The 21,270-nt window shown below is 48.8% G+C and overlaps 1 protein-coding gene across 1 annotated transcript; it reads right to left on the minus strand.

The window, feature by feature from the left end:
- Positions 1 to 2,024: 2,024 nt before the first annotated feature.
- Positions 2,025 to 17,392, minus strand: DENND10 (DENN domain containing 10; the record flags this gene model as incomplete). Its single annotated transcript, XM_084245323.1, has 9 exons — positions 2,025 to 2,201; positions 2,719 to 2,813; positions 4,945 to 5,052; positions 6,146 to 6,246; positions 7,773 to 7,884; positions 8,953 to 9,101; positions 13,406 to 13,485; positions 15,721 to 15,917; positions 17,335 to 17,392. 9 exons carry the CDS (start codon positions 17,390 to 17,392, stop codon positions 2,025 to 2,027), a joined length of 1,077 nt encoding a protein of 358 aa, XP_084101449.1.
- Between the last annotated feature and the right edge of the window lie 3,878 nt (positions 17,393 to 21,270).

Consider the following 21,270-nt stretch of genomic DNA (forward strand, 5'->3'; position numbering starts at 1 on the left):
GCTTGCCACTCTTTCCTCATTCTGGACCAACATCCAGTTCCTCAAATGAACAGTGGTCACTCCAGGCCTTCACACTAGCTATTCCCTCTCTGGGATACTTCCTGCTTAAGCTTCCTGTGTGACTCCAGTCACTCCCTCCAGGAAACTTCCAGGATTCACAGTCCTGACTCAGGTGCCCCTTCTGTCTGCTCCCACAGCACTTGCCTCACCACAATGGCTTGTTTGCTGCCCCCTAAGCCATGCATCACGGAAGTCCCAGGATACAACACGCCTCGCCTGGCGAGGTCCCGAGCACCTGTGGACTGGAGGATGCTTCCAACATACCCTGCCCCAAATCATCAGACTATCAGGGCCTTTCAGTTTTCACTAGGCAAGAATGATGGTTACTTCCAAACATGGTAAAAGGGGTCTCATAATAGCCAAGCACAAACTCAGTGGAAATGATCTGCCAGCTGGCTCAGTATAGCCACAGGCTTATGCTAAACAAAATTAAAATTTGCAAAGACTGGGGGGAGGTTTAGCCTCTGATAGGTGACAGTAGAAGTGTGAGGCATCTTTTTGAAGGAGATACCTAAGGATATGGGGACAGGTAGGGCAGTGGGGGGAAGGAGCCTGAACCCCACCCTTTCACTTGCAAATAGGTCTTTTTTCTTACCCATGTAACTGCATGTTTGCAGTTCACAAAAACGGTTTTTTCTTTTGTTTAGAGTGGGGAGAATTACCTCATCTCCCTAAAACTTTGTTGCGTATCAAAATATGTCCACTTTATTTCTGCATTATAAGTTTGTAATCTTAACAACTTTGATCATTAGCTAATACAATACAAAAGAGGGGGGAAAAGATGTTAGTATTCATTTTCATAAAGTGCAGATTTAATCATTTGCCTCAGGAAAACCACCTCATTTCAGATCCTTCCCTAACCCAAGGAGGGAACAAGGCCCTTTTTTATTTTTACTTAACCCATGTCTAACACCAAGAATAAACAATCGGAGTCCAATAAAGACAAGTTATTTGCAGACATTTTTCTGGGTAAGGAAGTGCAACAGAACTAGTGAAAACTAACCTCATAATTAATATGAATATATAAGCCCAAATCACAAATACATAATTTAGACTCCCGTGCTGCTTTTCTAAGTTTTAGATTCTCCAGTTTTTAAGAAGGTAGATAGCTAAACAAGATCATATGTGGCCAAATTACTTTTACTGAAGTTGTTTGAAGACACTGGTTTAGCCCTTGCAGGAAGTTAATGATTCCATTCCCTTACTAATTTAAAAAAGCTGCTGTTTGTCATGTCATTAAGCCCATTATATTCCAGTTATTTATTTTATTCCACCATACAAGGATTGCATCTTTCCAAAAGAATATTGCTAGCAACAGGGTAAACTGAAGTACTTATGGCTTAAATTTGCCAAGTGCTTATCTCTGTCGGTATAAATATGATTAAAGTTGTCTACTTGAGTATAAAATCTGTGCAAAACCTCCGTAATATAGGCAAAATGTTCAAAGGCCAAGAAAAAAAATTTCCTTTACAAGAAAGTGCAACTGCAGGGTCTTTTGAATGATCTTCTAGACAGTTCTGCAGAAAACTTAGTAGTTTGGCTCAGAAGGTAGAGTTTCCTCATGAGGAATTTGAGTTCTTCCTAGAAGAATACAAAGCAAAATTTCAGGCAGCTTTCTGAAAATAAACCATTAGGTTTGTGGCTATACAAAGACAAACTAGAACTTAGAATAATGAAGGCATCTGAATTTTCTGGGATTGCACAGAACTTTCTCACTGCAGGACATTGGGCCATGTTGTGCTCTCACGTCTAGGTGTTACATCACGTGGTCCTGACCAAGGCAGGCAACTAACCAGACGGGAGAAAGTGTTTTCACGTTTCAGTGCTTTTTTTAGGTCAAATCTCAATACTTTCAAATAAATCATTAAAAATAGACCATTTTCTCTGTTATTTTCAGCATTTTACATAGTTAGTGGGTAATCATAGTGAGCACTGTCGGTCACCAGTGCCTCGTTCGGTCCCCATCAGAGCTTCAGCATTTGTTCAGCTGCTGCCAGGTGGTAAAGGAAGTTCTCTGTGGCTGGCGGGAATCGTCTCTGCTTTAGGGCCTCCAAATTGAGTACCAGCTTTTCTCCCTCACCAGAAGCTTCTGAAAATGGTGCCAGGTTGGTGAAGATTTCTTTTGTTTTTAGGGAAATATCCTTTAATAGAACAGGAAAATATGCAATGTGTTAGTATCAACAAATCTGAATGACTGCACTAGGATGGAATTCTGCTTATTTTTTAAAGTTTCTCAGTGACTTTGTTCATAAATTAAGAAATATGAAAAAACTGAATTTAGCAAAGTCACCATCACAAGTAGTTGTTTTTGGCCACTTCAGTCATTTCCAAGCATCCAGTTCAGTAGCATTAAGTACATTCGCATGCTGTGCCGCTGTCACCACGATCCATCTCCAGGGCCCAGTGGCCTATCTCACTGCAAGTGACCAGTCTGGCATCAGCCCTGAGCATGGAGTCTAGGGGCTGGGGGCCACGGCAGCCCCTACGGCTACTCTGCCCCAGGGCCTTCTGCACACCCTCATCTGAGCGCCTGCCACCAGCCTCCCCTGGTCACTTCCCAGTCACTTCTGCCCATATGTACCCAGAGTTCAAGCTGCTCTGTGGCTCAGCACCAGCAGCACTGGGTCAGGATGCAGAAGTAGGAGGACCAGGCGTTACCTGTATCACTTGGCTGTCGGACTTCTCTGGGTCTTCTGCAGACTGAACGATTAACTGGCCGATTTCTTTGTGCAGCTTGCCCATGGTCATGGTCTCTGGTAAAGGAGTTGTGTGAATATTTAGAAGTTTACATAATGAAAAAGCATTATGCCATCTGATTTGAAAACTTGAAAAATCATACAGACGAGGGCATTTTCAGAAAGCAACCAATACCCTTCCCCCCACATTGCCATTTTATTGTGAAAGAAAAATATAGGACAAAACAGGCCAGGAGGTAAGGAATACTCAGCCTTCCTATCCAAAATATATACTTCATATCCAAAATAAAAATATACCAATACTAAAAACCAAGTTTCTCCTTTACATGCACTTGGTAAGAATTTTTATTTTTCTTTCTGGACAAAACCTAGCAAAGATTTAGGACTCGAGTGATTTGTGATTTTAAACTAAGCCTGACTTTCCTATCCAGGTCTTTACTGTTAAGAATTCAAGTTTATCGGGGCGTCCCTGGTGGCCTAGGGGTTAAGACTCAGCGCTATCATTGAAAGGGCCCGAGTTCGATCCCAGGTCAGAGAGTTAACCCACATATGGCATATGGTGCAGCAGACCTCTCCTGTCTCATCCGCTACTCCCCTTACGCCCCGCACCTCTGACCTACACCCCAGTTCTTCTATGCAAAAATAAATAAATTTAAAAAAAAAAGAATTCAAGTTTATCTTTCCAGCAGGGATACTGTGAAAGCAGTACTTCCTGTCAGCTCAGCTCTGCAGGGTCAGCTGTGCACAAGGGCCCCCTCAGAAGGAGCAAAGGAAATCACGTGTGTCACATGGATTGTATACCTGGCTTTTTTCTGTGGCCAGGAGATTAACAGCAGTATCACTGCGAGGGACAAAACCCATTTGAAATGAGGAGCCCATTTTACAGACTCAGCAGCAGATGCAGCAGAGGGACAGCCCCCCTTTCTAGTGCCAGCACTTCATCAATTTAAGGGCACCAGTGGCTGGTCTACCACACTTTTGCTTTACCAAAGGCAGGATCTCCGAAAGGTCTGGTACTGTTTTGAATTTTTTGTCAGGAGCATGCATTATATTTGTAATTTTAAAACAATGAAAAGGAAACTAGTTCTGGTTCTTTTAATTTGAAGGTGTTAGGTAAACCTCACGTGATCAGAAGAAACCAGCTAACAAAGTCTCTGTTAACCAGCATCCAGCTGCTTCCAATTTTAGGAGAAAGAACACAGAAGATGCTGTCGGTAGCTCCCGCCACAGCCAGCACCTGGTAGTGTCTTGGGCTCACCCACATTTAACCCACTCATTTCCCTTCATACAGCTGTAACTTAGGACAACTTAAAGTCGCTGGGATGACATTAGAACACCCTCTTCTGATCTTTGGCCCAATACTTTTATCCCCTTGTGCTCACCAAGATATCCTTCAAAAAGACTGTTCCCAGGGAGTCGCACCCAACCCGTGTAGTGATAAATGGCTACACACTCTGGCACTCCTTCCTTCAAGGTGGGGGAGCCTACTTACTCCCCCTTAAATGTGGCCTGGACTTGATGGAGGAAGTAGTGGTGCGTAATGGAGGAAGTAGTGGTGTGTGACTTCTAAGGCTAGTCATAAAAGGGACTGTGGTCCCTCTCTGTAGTGAGAAATATTTGGTATAAGCCGCTAAGTTTAGAAGTGATGTGTTAGGCAGCAATAGACATCTTTTTTAATCAGGAAAATGGAGAAACAAGATGACTAGGGGGCCTCCTTGGTGGCACAAGGGGTAAAGCACAGCACTGTGAAGCTGTCCACAGCCTCTGCAGCACAAATTCGATCCCCGCCAGCCACAGGGAGCTACCCACAGGGTGCAGCAGACCTCTCCTGACTCACCCACTGCTCCCTCAGCAGAGTATTTCACAGTCTGCCTATTCTGTTCCCCACTCTGTCTCCAGTGAATCCCTTCACCCCCTGCAGTTCTTGTATGCATCAATAAATAAATTAAAAAAAAAAAAGATGATTGGGCCATTCGCCTTATTAACATCACTGTGGAGTCCCATACTGGGCCGCATCACGTACATGGCTCGGTCTGTGAGATGCTATGTCCTCAACCTAGGAAACTCCCTCAGCTTTAGCACAGCAGGTTAAGCCCACCTGCAAATGTTGGTTGTAGAGATTCAGCCTAAAAATGCAATTGCTTAGCTTACATCTGGCATCAAGAACAGGAAGGGACAGAGGACCAACCTTTCGCACGTGGGGCGATGGTAATCTCGCTCTCTGCCAGGTTCACAAACACGTCATAGAGGTCCGACCTATTGACCACCTCCGGGTCCACAAATCCAGCGATGTAACCTGCATCACAAAGAGGACTCACGCTGCTGGAGCAGGAAGGCGCCCCCTGAGCATGTGCCGAGAGAAGTGACTAAAAGCCCCTCTCCAGCTGTGGCTCTTCACTGCCTTCTGTCCCCAGGCCCATGGGCTGCACCTGTGGCATTTATGAAGACCACACTATTGTCATTGCCTGAAGAAACCCAAACGACTAAAAGTATGCCAAACCAGCTCTCAGTGCCCAGGAGGGAGGCTGAAATCAAGCATGTGCTTAGAGCCCTGTTGTGGGGGTCAGGACAGACTGGGGCATCCAGGGGTGCGCCTTTTGTTTTGTTCTAACTTGCATAAATATTACCTATTGTTTTATGTAAAAAATTTTTCATAATGTGAAAAAAGCCATGACTGCAGCCTCTACCATCTAGAAGCCCCTAGCATCTTTCATTTTATGAAAGGACCCTTTAAGACTGTGACAGTATAAAGGGCATAATAGGGCCTCCCTAGTAGCACAGGGTTTAAAGACAGTGCTATCAAGCTATCATCAGCCACTGCAGCATGAGTTCGATCCCTGGCCAGGGAGGTGACCCGCATGGCGCAGCAGACCTCTCCTGTCTCGCCCACTGCTCCCCTCAGCAGTGTATTTCAGTGGATCTGCCTGTTTTGCTCCCCGCTCTGTCTTGTGAGTCCTCTCACCCTCCAGAACCTCTGGCCTACACCCCAGCTCTTGTATGCATAAATAAATCTTTGAGGGCCTCCCCCGTGGCACAGCAGTTGAGCACTGGGTTGCAAAGCTGCCTCTGCAGCGCCAGTTCAATCCCTGGCTGCCGGCGAGGGTCCCACATGGCGCACAGACCTCCCCTGCCACACCGGTTGCTCCCCTCAGCAGTGCATTTTGTCAGTCTTCTTGTTCTGTTCCCCGCTCTGGCTCTGGTGAATTCTCTCACCCTCCTGCGTTTCTGACTGTACCCAGTGCTTGCATAAATAAATAAATAAATAAATAAATCTATCTTTAAAATAAATAAATAAATCTTTGAAAAAATAAATAAATCTTTTGGGGGAAAAAAAGAAAAAACAAACTCAAGGACACCCTGTGTAAAGGCCCTCCCTGCACCGGGTCTACCTGTGCACGTCTGCAGGGCATCCAGCTCGTCGGTGCTGAGGTGCACGTAGGAGTGGAGGATGGTCCAGTCCTGTCGGTGCCACACCAGGGCGGGCAGCGTCCTGGGGAGCCAAGGCAAGAACTCGGGTGACTGCTGGGTGCACCGCAGACCCTCAGCCCACCCGCTTCCCTCTCCCCCATCCCCTGGAAGAAAAGAGAAGGCAGAGTCCCAGAGCTCTTGGAAGCAGAGGGAGGCCAACCCCCAAACATGCCAGACCCTCCAGGCTTCACATTAATATTCTAAACTGTTTTTTGGGTCAGTTCAGCTACAGAAAATTCGAGGTGGTGTTTCAAAAGATCCCAAGGTAGCAAGGAGTGTTTGTTCCAAACCCTCCCTCCCTCCCTCCCTCTGCAGAGAAATCCTTTGAAGTTTTTTGTTAATATTATTTAAAATTCCAGTCCAACTTACAAACCATTGTTTGTTTTTATGCAAAATAGTTTTCCTTAAAAAGCACACACACACACACACACACACACACACACGACCTCTGCACAGCCACTATGGGAAAATATGCTGAACTGATCTGTGGCTTTGTGAACCCCTGGAATCCTGCTACCTATCTTAAGCTATATACGCCAGTTTCAGAAGCATAAATGTAGAGGAAGCATAAATGTGGAGTCGGAAGGAGTAGGGTAAAAATTCTGGCCTCCTCACTGAAGATCTGAGGCCATCCTGACCAGCAGTGCTCATTTTAAGGTGCAGGCTCTGAGCGGGCAGGGCACATCCCTGACAAGCACTTTATAGACATGATTTCCAAGCTCAGGCGGCAGATAGTATCTGTTACAGATCAAGAAACTGAGGCTCAGAGACATCCAGAATCATCTCTATAGTCATGGAGCAAAGAGGCTCCCTCCCAAGATTTTAACTGGTGCCTCTGACAACCAAGCCCTGACCCTTCCATTCTCTAGCCATTAGCCTGAGTGCAATTTTCTCTTCCGTAAAACAGGGTAATAACACTTCCTATCAGGGTGTCATCATGGGAAAATGTAATAATTTAAGATGATTTATACAATTCTTGGCTTACAGAAATGGAACAAATGCTAGCCCCTCCCACCTCACTTTTACAAAAGAATCTAAGAACAAGGTAGATTTGGCAAAGGAAAAAAAAAACCCAGAGACATTGATTTTTAGTAAGAGAGAGCCTGTGGTCAAATTGAACAGAAGGAACAATGAACCCAAGATGGGGGTAAAGATACTGTGACCCCAGGGTCAGGGCCTGTCATTGCACCCAAGGATTTACTGAAACACAGACACACTTCTCACCCCCAGATACCCTGTCCGGGGTTGCCCGGATGTGACCATGGCAGGCAAGCAGCTGGGCTACGAGCTTAAGTAGTACTTTCTGGCAAGGAAAAGTTGGCCTACTTCCTGCTCAAAAATATCTGTATTTCTAAATTTAAAGAAAAATCTGTCCACATTTAGTAACCTTGGACTATTAAATGTAAATCAAAACACCGGACCAAAATGGGATCTCACCCCCAGGCTCCACATTCCACTTATACCAGAGGGGTGCCCTGCAACATCGAGCCTCCCCTCCCCCGCCCCGGCTGCTGACAAAGTTCAGTTTTCAATGATTAGAGATCGCACCTTGTAAACTCCTGGACAGCTTCTATTTTGGGGTGATAGACCACAATTCTTTTCTTCAACATCAGTGCTGTATGTAAGATAACAGTTTCCATTCCAAACTGAGCTACAATGTCTTAAAACAAAAGAAATGATAATGTTACTGCATTAAATGTGAAAAGAGGAAATGCATTTTTTAATCACAAAAAATGTTTTTCATATGAATGCAAAATTATTTACTTCAGAGAACAAATAGGCTTAAGTCAATGTTGTTAGCACAGAAGCAACTTAGTTGCTGGGTGGGTGGGCCTGCAAATCCATGTATCTGCCCCCCCAGCAGGTGCCATTCAGCTGCCCATGCCTTTAGCCCAAAGGACTGGGCCGCACACACGGATGAAGCCAGACTCACAAGAGAGGAATAAATGACCTGAAGGGGGACCAGCACCTCTCGGTGTCATGAAGATTTCTCAAGTCCTTTTCCGGCAGCTTGACAAACACCTAACCCTTCAAGAGGGCTGCTTAGAAACCACAGTCCAGTGGGGTCATGAGTGAAGACAGGCAGGCACCAGGAGGCCAAGAACGGAGGTCAGCGTCGCCCCAGTTCCCCTCTCCTCCCTTTTAAGGGCCCTGAGGTCTGTGGCTCAGCCATGGGCTGTCTCTGCCATCCTGGACCTTCCAGTCAGGAAAGAAACGTATGTGTATGACTCTGTATGTGTGTGTGTGTGTATGTGTGTGTCACACAGACAGACAGAGACAGAGAGAGAGACAGATTGTGTGTGGAGCGGAGGGGTTGTTGAATGAGGAAATTAGGAACAATGGCTCAGGGGCTTGAGCTTGACCAAGGGAAGAAGTAACTGCTAAGATCTACAGAAAGAGACACTGTGGGAGTCAGTAGACCTCGAGCCACCACATCAGCTCACTGGTAAGAGAACATTTCCACATAAAAGCAGAATCATATGGGAAGAAACACCACAAAAATCTGCTTTCCTGGGGCACAAGTCGAACCAGATAAGGGAATGTAGTAGCTGAACTACCTCCTGTATGGGAAAGAAACACAACGGAGGTGGAAATAATGACAAGACATGGAACATCAGAGTCACTGAGACACTACCCTGGGTTGGGGAGTTTGTGGTTGAATGGAATCCCCTGGGATGGATTTTTGCTGCTTCTGTTTCGCATTATTGTTATGGTTATTATTTTTTACCTTTGATGGAGCCTGCCAGGTATGCCTTTCGGGCATCAAAATCCTTGCTGAGGAAAGAGCCGTTTTCCTCACTCTGGCATATCCCCTTTGTGAGAACAGCAATATAACTCTCCATCATCTTAACTGGGCTCCCATGTTTCAGGTACATTCTGTAAGGAAGGTCAAAAAGCAACCCTGCTTTTATTTTGCATGAACCACGCAAAGAGATGCACCAAGGTTAGGCACAGGTACTTTGTAAAGCATCTATGCCAACTTGCTAACTCGCCCCAGAATGCCTGAAATCTTTTCTTGACATGATTATCTCTACAGTTTAACTTGAAAATGTGTTTTTAAAAAAAATAACACTTCAGAGATTCTCTGACGTCAGCGCTCTCCTTACGACTGGGGAAGCCTGTGGTGCTGGCTGGGCAAGGGAATGAACTGCAGACTTTCTGAAGCCTCATCATTCTCAAGAGTACAGTATACTTAGCTCTTTTTTATTCTTACATTCACAACTGGTGCTCTTAGTCATAACAATTCAGCTTTCTTGCTAGGATTTCCTTTGACAAAAAAGGAGTTTATGCATTGTTCACAGAGAAGACAGTAATTAGTTGTAGAACCTATATTTATTATCAGAGTTCCCAGAGGTGGCTATATTTAGATAACTAGGAAATCAAACTCCCTTAGTTCTTCATGAACTTGCATACTAGCTACATTCATCATCAAGTTAAAACTTCCAGAAAATGCTGACAGGCAACTGGCAGCATTTACAGCTCACATGGGTTATCAGTCCCTTCCCCTGCGAGTGCTTCCTGTGTGTAAATAAATCTAAATTTTGCTTGAGAAGCACAACTGGACCTACTTAGCTGACGGGCTAGGAAATTGGGACTAATAAAAATAAATTGCTTGAAAATTATATTTATTGTAGAGTGGGGGAAAAAAAACAAGTGTTTTAGCAGCTTACCAAATGTCAATCATCAGTGCTTTTAAGTTATTTCAATGCACAAACTGAGAAAAAAAAATGTAGGGAACAATGAACGTGGTAAGCTATGAGCTATACATATTTATATATGCATTTCATATACATATATAAATAAAAACAGGCAGAGCCATGAACTCATATGTGTTTATATACTGAGAAAACATCTCCAACAGAATATAAAGAAAACAGGCCCAGGAGCTGCCTCAGGGAGGGTTATGGGAAGCCGAGCTGGAGGATGGGGAAGAAGGGACTTAATTTTCACTAGTTACTCACCCCACCCTTCTGCAGTTTGTATATTTTTATTATGGGCTTACATTATCACTACCAACAAAAATTGAAAACCCCATTAAAAATAAAATAGAAGGGGCCTCCCCGGTGGTGCAGCGGTTAAGCGCTGGGTTGCGAAGCTGCCCGCAGCCTCTGCAGCACCGGTTAGATCCCCAGCTGCTCCCCGGCCACCAAAGGAGGGTCCCACATGGCACGCAGACCTCTCCTGCCACCCGCTGATCCCCTCAGCAGTGTACTTCGGTCCTTCTGCCTGCTCTGCTCCCCGCTCTGGCTCCAGTGAATTCTCTCACCCTCCCGCACTTCTGACTATACCCAGTGCTTGTATAAATAAATAAAAAATAAATCTTTTAACAAAAAATTATTCAAATGTCCCTGATTCTGAGAATGGTCCTCAACTTTTAAAAATAAATAAATAAACAAACAAACAAACAAGTAAATAAAAATAGAGGGCCTCTGGTGGCGCAAGGGGTTAAGCACCGCACTATGAAGCAATCTGCCGCCTCTGCAGCATGAGTTCGATCCCCAGCAGGCCGGGAAGGTGTCCCACATGGCGAGCAGACCTCTCCTGACTTGCCTGCTACTCCCCTCAGCAGTGTACTTCGGTTGGTCTGCCTGTTCTGCTCCCCACTCTGTCTCTGGTGAATCCTCTCACCCCCCACGCCCACATCTGGCCTGTACCCCAGCTCTTGTATGCATAAATAAATAAATCTTTAAAAAAATAAAATAGAAACAATACAAGGTAGTGGAGAAACCTAAGGAGAGTGCGGGATTAAGGTGGCATGTGACAGCTCTGGAGTGCCCCAAGTCACCCCCTAGAAAAACCACACAGGGCAGCTCAGAGGACTGATTCCAACCAACACCCACACCCGGCCTGGACCACTGACTCCAAGTGCGCATGAAACCCTGCTTCTCTGCCAGGGCCACTGGCTGCAGGGGAGCTGACACTGGAAACAGACTCCTCTCCCATGACTGCCACGGCCACTGTGCACAGCATGCTGGGAGGGCATGCCTGCTTGCTTCTCCCACCAGCAAGGAAGAGTATGCCTCCACTTGAGGATGGGACCCTCATCTTCCTCATCAAAGTGTTTGGTCTATAGGTGTGCATGTAGACACGTGTAGGGGTGTGAGTGTGTGTGCACACATGTGTGCCTGAGCACATGCAAGGCAAGCACAAGAGTGCAATAGGGGCAGAAGGCAAAGGAGTATCGGGCACAGCTGAGTCCTCATTTCTCTCTCACTGCAGCAGAAAAGAATACACAATGCCCCCAGGCCGAGGCACCACAGAGCCGAGACACTGTCTGCCATCCACCTGGGCAGGAAGCAGGCTCTAAAACAACCTTGACTTTGGGGCCACAGAACATTCAGTGAATTCAGAGTCGTAATCTAACCCAAAGTCAATCGAATGACACAGGAGTCCAGTGTTTATTCAAAAACACCTCTGCAGGGTCTCCCTCGTGGTGCAGGTGGCTGAGCACAGCACTGTGAAGCCGTCTGCAGCCTCTGCAGCGCGGGTACAAATGCAGCCAGCCGGGGAGAATCCACATGGCGCAGCAGACCTCTCCTGTCTCGCCTGCTGCTCCCCTTAGCAGTGTATTTCATGGTCTACGTGTTCTGTTCCCCACTCTGCACTGGTGAATCTTCTCACCCTCCCATGCATCTGGCCTGTACCCCGGTTCTTGTATAAATAAATAAATCTTAAAAAAAAAAAAAAAAACCACCTCTGCAGTGTTTTCAGTTATGGCTTCTGGACAATCAACCTCCCTTTGTATCAGGCCTATATTCAAGACAACTGTTCTTATTCCTTTCTTTTTTTAAAGATTTATTTATTTTTACACAAGAGCTGGGGTACAGGCCAGAAGTGCAGGAGGGTGAGAGGATTCCCAGAGACAGAGCAGGGAGCAGAACAGGCAGATGACCGAAATACACTGCTGAGGGGAACAGCGGGCTCAACAGGAGAGGTCTGCCATGCCATGTGGGATTCTCTCTGGCTGGCCAGAATCAAACCCGCACTGCAGAGGCTGCAGGACAGCTTCATAGCACTGTGCACAACCCGCTGTGCCACTGGGGAGGCCCACAACTGTTCATATTCCAAAGGAAGCCGTACACCTGGAAGTTATCTTCTGAGAATGAGATGTCTACTTATTGCAGCAGGCTTCAAATACAGTAAGCCCATGCTTTGTTAAAATACAACCTAGGGGCCTCCCCTGGTGGCGCAGCAGTTGAGCGCTGGGCTGCGAGGCTGCATGCAGCCTCTGCAGCGCTGGTTCGTTCCCCAGCCGGCCGCCAGCAGGGGTCCCACCTAAATAAATAAATAAATAAATAAATAAATAAATAAATAACAACCTAATTGAAACTCTTAGAGACTGAGAGGGTATTCCTCCACCATGCTGTGCAGGCGTGCACTCAGAGCAGGAAATGAAAACAACTCCCTCTATCCCCGCCCCACCCAAAACTACTTATTGGGCATGAGCCTTAGGGCTGAGAATAAAACATAACACCTAGAATTATAGTTCTATCTACTGACAATGTTAACAAACAAAACCCAACTTAAAACACTGCGAAGAGCCTTGGTTAAAAACAAGCCAACGTCCCTAACACATAAGAAACCTTTCATGAAGTCCACTGGATACACTCACCAGTGCAAGCAAGCAGTCTGCTATATCTTGGGCAAATTTTTTTCAACAGTGGGATGAAACAAATCTACTTGAGACACGATTAACCAACTAATCAGCTTGTCAGTGTTCCAGCTAAGAAAAGTTTTTCCGTGCTTTAACATAACTTGAAATACCCATTAACTTTACCCAAAATGACTCCCACACACAGACCTTGACATATATGAACCAGCCCATTACTTCTGGAAGCACTGAACTTATCCATACAGCTAAGGAAAGCTCTATATTGGAAGTGAGTAGAAGTAACACACCAAAAGTGGCAAATGACTCCAAATACTCAGGAACTACAACAGTTGTACAAACTGCCTTTTCTCCTCCCCTCTGCCATTTTCCCAAGTAAGAGGAGCAGTTATTGAAAAAGAGGAGAAAGTTCCTCTTTATCAAACAGTCTCTGAAAATAGCCAGTACAGATTACGCTGGGGTAACAGAGGGCTGACTGGACTTCCTTGGTGTAGAAATCTGCTGTTTAACTATTGAGTAAGATCTTCATTTTTGTATATTAGCATTTAATATGGTTTTTATACATACCGACCTACACAATATCCTAGTGAAGGCGGCATATTTCTCTGGGTTAAAATCTTTGGCGGTGAGAACAATAGAAAAATGAGTCACCTGTCCAAAAGAAACAAAAAAGCACACGTTAAAGACACATTCATGGAATCAGTTTTTAATCACTATATTCCAATAAACCTCTTAGACAAGACATACTAACTTTCTAAGGAAAAGATCAAAATGTAACAGTCTTCACTGGCTTCTTTATACTTTATGTATAAACACACACATAAAATACATATATATTTAGATAAATACATATAGATTTAATTTCCTACTGAAAAAAACAAGTTTAAGGGTTAGAAAATTTTTCCAAAGACATGTCAAATATAAAAATGTACGTTTTTATTTAAAGTCCCCAAACCTAATCAAAACCAGAACTAGGATTGCTATGTCATACCTCCCCATTTAACAAATTATTTTTCACTAATGAAATAGGATGGAAAAGAACAAAAATATATCTTAATATAATTCATATTGTGAAAATCATTTCATTCCCAAAATAGCCAATTCTCTATATAATCTATATAATCTGTATAGTATTGTTATAAGTGTAAAGGAAAAGACCAAAACAAACCATTAATTTATCTCTATTATTATAAATTCCTGATTATCAAAACTCTATAAAAAGGCCAGCATATAAGAAATACATTTTAAAAATTCTAAGTCTTGTTATTTTTCAAATCTGAAAAAGAGACTTGAAATTGACATTGCTATACTTTGGCAGTAAAGAGGGCAAAACACGGGTAAATCTAGTTTTTATATATATATATATATATATATATATATATATATCAAGACTTTCTGGAAGATATATCAAGAACTCTTTGCAAGAACTTATTCTTTAACCAGAGATTTTGACACATTGAAACCTATCTTTTTGCTAATTTACATTTTCTAATTATGAATCTGTTTTGTCTTAAACTTCTACCTCTAAATTACTGCTTTCCTATTATTTCAAATGAATCTCCTTAAATTCAAACTGGTTATTTTGGACATGCTTCATAGATTGGCTGTAAAAATTGCCATGGAAAGGGAGAAGCCCTGACCCAAGTACATGCCAGGAGCTCAGCCATTTCTTCCCAATAGTCTTTTCTCTGAAAAACCTGCTGGTTGTTTGGGATTAGGAAAGTCTACAACGACCACATACTGGTTCTCAACATGGCACATCAATATGGTTCAGCTCAAATGATACATACAAACTACTGAATACATGAGTTTCCTTAATTATCCCTCTATGCTTAAGGTAGTCTTATTAGCCACAAACAAATGGCTGTTCTCAACTGTGCCAAGGATAATTATATACTTTAAAATGGTGGGTTTAAAAAAAAAAAAGAGACTTATTTTTATTTATTTATGCATACAAGAACTGGGGTGTAGGCCAGAGGCGCGGAGGGGGGGTAAAGGGATTCACCAGAGACAGAGTGGGGAGCATAACAGGCAGATGTACTGAAATATGCTGCCGAGGGGAGCAGCAGGCAAGACGGGAGAGGTCTGCTGCACCATGTGGGTCAGCTCCCTGGCGGGGGATCAAACTCAGGGGGATCAAACTCAGGCCGCAGTGGCTGGCGATAGCTTGATAGCTCTGAGACTTAACCCCTGAACCACCAAAGAGGCCCCCTAAAATGGTTTTTAATTATGGAAAAATATTTCCTCCCACTTTTAGTCAATCATGGCTTTGAAACTACTTCTACACTTCAACTCCACAGTATAACCTCAAAAAGGCCTCACTCCACCAACAACAGCATTGGTTAAAGGACATCAGTAATATTTATAGACTGAATGAGAGTGAAAAGTAAAAGAGATCATTCCCAATGAGAAGTACCTTTCATATTTTCCAAAAGTGTATTGTGAACGATAAAGTCTAAAGCTAAGAGTTACTGGAATAGGGCCTCCCTGGTGGCGCAGAGGTTGAGCGCTGGGTTGCAAAGCTGCCTGCGGCCTCTGCGGTGCCGGTTCGATCCCCAGCTGCTCCCCTGCCACCAGAGGAGGGTCCCACATGGCGCGCAGACCTCTCCTGCCGCCCGCTGCTCCCCTCAGCAGTGTACTTCGGTCCTTCTGCCTGCTCTGCTCCCCACTCTAGCTCGGTGAATTCTCTCACCCTCCCGCGCTTCTGACTGTGCCCAGTGCTTGTATAAACAAAACAAACAAACAAATAAAATAAATAAATAAATAAAGCATGCCTCTATTTAAAATAAATAATAAAAAAAAAATTTAAAAAAAAAAAAAAGAGTTACTGGAATAACCTTATGTCACTTTAAATAGTTCTGGTTTTCTGATCTTATGCTGTCCTACCTTTTTCAAAACTGAAGAATCTGGAACCTCAACTGTTGTGATATAAAACCATGTTCTTCTGTACTGACCAAAGACGAAGGGATGGAGGAGTTTGTTTTCCTGGGTAAGGCAGCACTTTCTCAGCAGCAGATTCCTTAGAGTAGCTGTCGTGGAAGGGTAACACCATACCCACAGCACTTCTCCATTTGTGTCCTTTTCTACGGTGGAAAGATGGTCACTGTGAGAATGTCAAACAGCACCAAGGGCATGAATGGATTGGTTACTCAGAAACACTTAGTGGAACTAGTTTTAACACCCCCTTTTACAAATCAACCCAGAGCATGGGAGGCCCCAAATTCCCACCAATGGAGACTGCTCAGATTACTAGCTCTCATGAGGGGGGGTTTTAGCTCACCTGTGTACAAAGCTCTATGATAGGGGGCCTCCCTAGTGGAGCAAGGGGTTGAGACGCAACCTAGGGAGCTGTCCGCATCCTCTGCAGCACAAGTTCGATCCTCCACCAGGGAGCAACCCACATGGCGCAGCAGACCTCTCCTGCCCTTCCCGCTGCTCCCCTCAGCAGTGTGCTTCAGTCAGTCTGCCTGTCCTGTTCCCTGCTGTCTCTGGTGAATCCTCTCACCCTCTGTGCCTCTGACCGTACCCGGTTCTTGTACGAATAAATAAGTCTTTTTTAAAAAAGATGCCCAAACTACTTAGTTTTGCCTTGAAGCAGATTTAAAATAATGTCAGAAATGCACAGAGAAGGCGGTTCCCTGATAAACGCACTTCTTTGAGGCACTGAAAAATACCCTGCTCGCTCCTGTGTTCAGCCAAACCCAGGCACCCTGAAGTGAGGGTCTCGCTACCCCCAGGACAGCGGCGCGCGGGGAACCCGCAGCCAGCAGCCCCGAGCCCGGGCCCGAGCGGCTCCTCACACACCAGACCCTGAAACGCGAGGCCCCCGCGGGGTCCCCGACGGCCCTGTGTGCCCCGAATCCCCCGGAACGAGCGGGGCCCACCCGCGGCCAGGGAGACACCCTCCCCGGGCCGCGCCGCGGCGGTTCTCCAGGCGGGCGTCGGCTCGGGGACGCGCAGGGGGGACCCCAGGCCTGGCCCGCGCCCCCCCACCCCGGCGCAGGGCGCCCCCGGGCCCCCGCCCCGCCAGGCGGGACCCCGACACCCGCACAGCCGCGGCGCCGGCCGGGGAGGCGGAGAGGCCCGCGCCCCGGGAGCAGCACCCGGGCCGGAACCGGCCGCCGCCGCCGCCCGCGGTCACGCGACCCAGGCCGCCCGGGGGCCCCGCGCGGCGCCCCGACGCTCGGGGGGACCCCGGCCCGCGGGGCCGCTCAGCCCCCCGCAGCCGCCCGGCGCCGTCTCCCTCCGCGCCCGGCCCCGGGCGGCCCCGGGGGCCCCAGGGAGCCCCGCGCCGGGCCCGGGAGGCTCCAGAGGCCGCGGGGCCCCCCCGCCCCCCGCCCCCGCACCTCCCCCACGGCCGCCGGGTCCCGCCGCGCAGGCCGCGCGCCCCGCCAGCCCCACGCGGGCCGGCCGCGCCTCCCCGCCCGGCGGCGGGGCCCAGGCCGAGGGGGAGGCGGCACCGGGGAGCGGGCCAGCGGGGCTCGGCGCCCGCGTCCTCACCGATCAGCCCGACCCCGAGCATCAGCTGAGTGTCCGCGGCCTCCGCCGCAGCAGCCATCTTCCGCCCCGCGGCCGCTCCGCGCGGGCAGGCCCCGCCCCAGGCCCCGCCCCCAGGCCCCGCGGACCTCGCCCCACTCGCAGGCCCCGCCCCCCTCTGGCCCCGCCCCACCCGCAGGCCGCCTCGCAGGCCCCACCCGCCCGCAGGCCCCGCCCCCGCAGGCCCCGCCCCCGCAGGCCACCTCCGCAGGCCCCGCCCCGCCCCCAGCCCCGCCGCCCGCCCCGCCCGCCCCGCGCGCCCCGCGGACCTCGCCCCACTCCCAGGCCCCGCCCCACCGCAGGCCCCGACCCACCCGCAGGCCCCGCCCCGCCGCAGGCCCCACCCACCAGGCCCCCTCCCCGCCTCAGGCCCCGCCCCTCCTCAGGCCCCGACCCACCCGCAGGCCGCCTCCGCAGGCCCCGCCCCCGCAGGCCCCGCCCCACCCGCAGGCCGCCTCGCAGGCCCCACCCGCCCGCAGGCCCCACCCGCCCGCAGGCCCCGCCCCCCAGGCCCCGCCCCCGCAGGCCACCTCCGCAGGCCCCGCCCCGCCCCCAGCCCCGCCGCCCGCCCCGCCCGCCCCGCGCGCCCTGCGGACCTCGCCCCACTCCCAGGCCCCGCCCCACCGCAGGCCCCGACCCACCCGCAGGCCCCGCCCCGCCGCAGGCCCCACCCACCACCCCCTCCCCGCCTCAGGCCCCGCCCCTCCTCAGGCCCCGACCCACCCGCAGGCCGCCTCCGCAGGCCCCGCCCCCCGCAGGCCCCACCCGCCCGCAGGCCCCACCCGCCCGCAGGCCCCACCCGCCCGCAGGCCCCGCCCCACCCGCAGGCCCCACCCGCCCGCAGGCCCCGCCCCTCCGCAGGCCCCACCCGCCCTGCAGGCCTCGCCCCACCCCACTCCGGCTCCGCCCCCACCTCCAGGCCCCGCCCCTGCCCCGCGGACCGGGGCCTGCTGGCCGCTCTGCGTCCACCCGACGCCCTTGGCGAGACAGGACGGGGCGGCTGCGCCGAGTGGGTAGCTCCCCCGCTGGCTGGGGGGCCGTCCCGTGGTGCAGAGGCTGCGGGTAGCTTCCCAGAGCCGTGCTCAACCCCTCGCGCCACAGGGAGGCCCTGAACTGTTCTTTTAAGAAGGAAATACGACTTGGAGGAGACACAGGGATGCCGGCTCGCAGGAGTCGTCCGTAATCCAGGGAGAGTCTGCGGGAGAGTCCAAACTGGCCCACACCCTGATCTTGGACTCAGAGCCTCCAGAAGTGTGTTTCAGTCTGTGGCACTTTGTCACGGAGCCCTAGCAGAGTGACACTCTGGCACATCAGCCAGAGCAGATGTGAAAATCACAGGAAACCCCAGCTAAAAGTGGAGTCAGGGTGACCTGAGGCGCTCTCGCAGGCCTCGCTCACCATTTTGCACAGACTTCCCTTCATTTTATGCCCCAAACCTTGCAGTTCCAAACAGGGATAGGTCTATTCTAGCACCTTCTTGTCCATGTAAGCAAGCATCTCTCCTTTGTCCTCTGGACTGGCCTGTGGCTTGGCCATGGTGTGAATGTCCCTAACTGTAGTTCATCTGCTATTGCAGAATAAGCCCATTTTGCAATAAAATACTGGGAGTGTTATTTTTTAGATCAATATAGGTCATTTGAATTAGGTGTATATGGCGTGTCCTGCTAGGGATTATATTTCTCTGGGCTTTCCCCCCACCCCCTCTTCTCTTACAGAAGAGAAGCTTGAAAAAATTACCTCCAAATCACTACTCTTTCTGCAGTAAAGGCAGGGGGGGGCCTTTGAATCCACTAAGACAATCTTTTTAGGACAGAATTGCTTGGACAAAAGGCAATCAGTTTTGGTTTTTTTTTTTAAGATTATTTATTTATACAAGCACTGGGTACAGTCAGAAGCGTGGGAGGGTGAGAGAATTCACCAGAGCCAGAGCGGGGAGCAGAGCAGGCAGAAGGACCGAAGGACACTGCTGAGGGGAGCAGCGGGCGGCAGGAGAGGTCTGCGCGCCATGTGGGACCCTCCTCTGGTGGCCGGGGAGCAGCCGGGGATCGAACTGGCGCTGCAGAGGCTGCGGGCAGCTTCGCAACCCAGCGCTCAACCGCTGCGCCACTGGGGAGGTCCGGCAATCAGTTCTTTATCAGGGATTTCAATAGCTAGAGAAACAACCAAACTCAATGTCAGTTTATTTTATTTTATTTTGTTTATTTATACAAGTGCTGGAGTACAGGCCAGAGGTGCAGGGGGTGAGATGATTCACCAGAGACAGAGTGGGGAACAGAACAGGCAGACTGACTGAAACACACTGCTGAGGGGAACAGCGGGCGAGACAGGAGAGGTCTGCCGCACCATGTGGGATTCTCCCCGGCAGGCCAGGATCAAACCCATGCTGCAGAGGCTGCGGACAGCTTCACAGTGCAGCGCTCAACCGCCTGTGCCACCAGGGAGGCCCGTCAGTTTATTTTTTATTTATTTATTTATTTATTTATTTTTTTAATACAAAGCAGGCCTTCCTAAGAAGGAAGATGTTTTATTTATTTTTTTAAAGATTTATTTATTTATTTATACAAAGCACTGGGTACAGTCAGAAGCACAGGAGGGTGACAGAATTCATCAGAGACAGAGCGGGGAACAGAACAGGCAGACCGACGAAATACACTGCTGAGGGGAGCAGCGGGCGTGGCAGGAGAGGTCTGTGCGCCATGTGGGACCCTCACTGGTGGCTGGGGATTGAACCTTGAACCGGCGCTGCAGAGGCTGCGGGCAGCTTCGCAACCCAGCGCTCAACCACTGTGCCACCGGGGAGGCCCAGTTTATTTTTTAAATGAATAATTTTATTTTGTCTCTTGGCTGAACACAGAAACATCCCCCAAGGGATGAGTATTGAGGGAGACAGGAGAATATTGGCAAGACAGGAGAGGTCTGCTGGGCCATGTGAGTAGCCCCCTGTCTGGCTGGGGATCCATCCGGTGTTGGTGGAGGGAGACAATACAAGCCTGTGGCCAGGCTCAGATGCAGTGGAACACAGGGCAAGGTGTGGGGAGGTTATCTACAGAAGGCAGGAGATGACTGGAATCCACACCTCCCTCCCTCCCATTTCATCCTAGGTGCTGTTAGACCTGCCAAACTGGTTCACCAGCACTAAGGGGAAAGGAGTACAAGGAGAGCCATTCCCACTCAGGGAGATCCACCTGAGTTCATATCCCAGCTCTGCCCACTTTAGCTCACTCCCAATAGTTTCAATCAAGAAAAATCCTCATGCTATAAGGATAACCTTGTACTACTGCAAGGTTCATTCTCAGATTCAATGATTTGTTAGGGGGACTCATAACTGTTCTCAAGATTATGGCTTCTCATAGCCAAGTCAGCAAAGGGGAAAGGCACACAGGGAGATGCGCAGAGGAAGGGAGGCTGGAGCTTCCGAGAGTCCACTCCCAGTGAAGTCACACAGGACACACTTACTCCTCCAGCAACCAGAGGTGGTGACACATGTAATATCATTGACTTGGAAATCTTACCAGACATTCAGTGCCCAAGGTTTTTATTGTGGGCCAGTACATAGGCACTTTGGCCTAGCAGATACAAAATTTCAGATTCTCAGAAGCAAATGGGGATTCAACATGAGGCCCCTTGTTGGTAAGAATCATTTAGGTGCCATTAATCATTCTTATCATTTAGGGGATGGTAGGGGCACCCCTGAGATCCAAATTCTCCAACGCTGGCCAATAGTTCGCCTGGCCAGCAGAAGGACTCCCAGGCCTGCTGTATTCTGTTTGCACAGTCTACTTGTTGTAGAGCAACCCCGATACAAAACGGGGTGCCTGACTGTGGGTCCTCACCTGCGCGCTTAAAAGGACTTATCAATGCTCTACCGCAGACACACGCGAAAGGTTAATAAAAGGTTTA

The sequence above is a fragment of the Talpa europaea genome (genome assembly GCF_964194135.1).
Source record: "Talpa europaea genome assembly, chromosome: 10".
Taxonomy (NCBI): domain Eukaryota; kingdom Metazoa; phylum Chordata; class Mammalia; order Eulipotyphla; family Talpidae; genus Talpa; species Talpa europaea.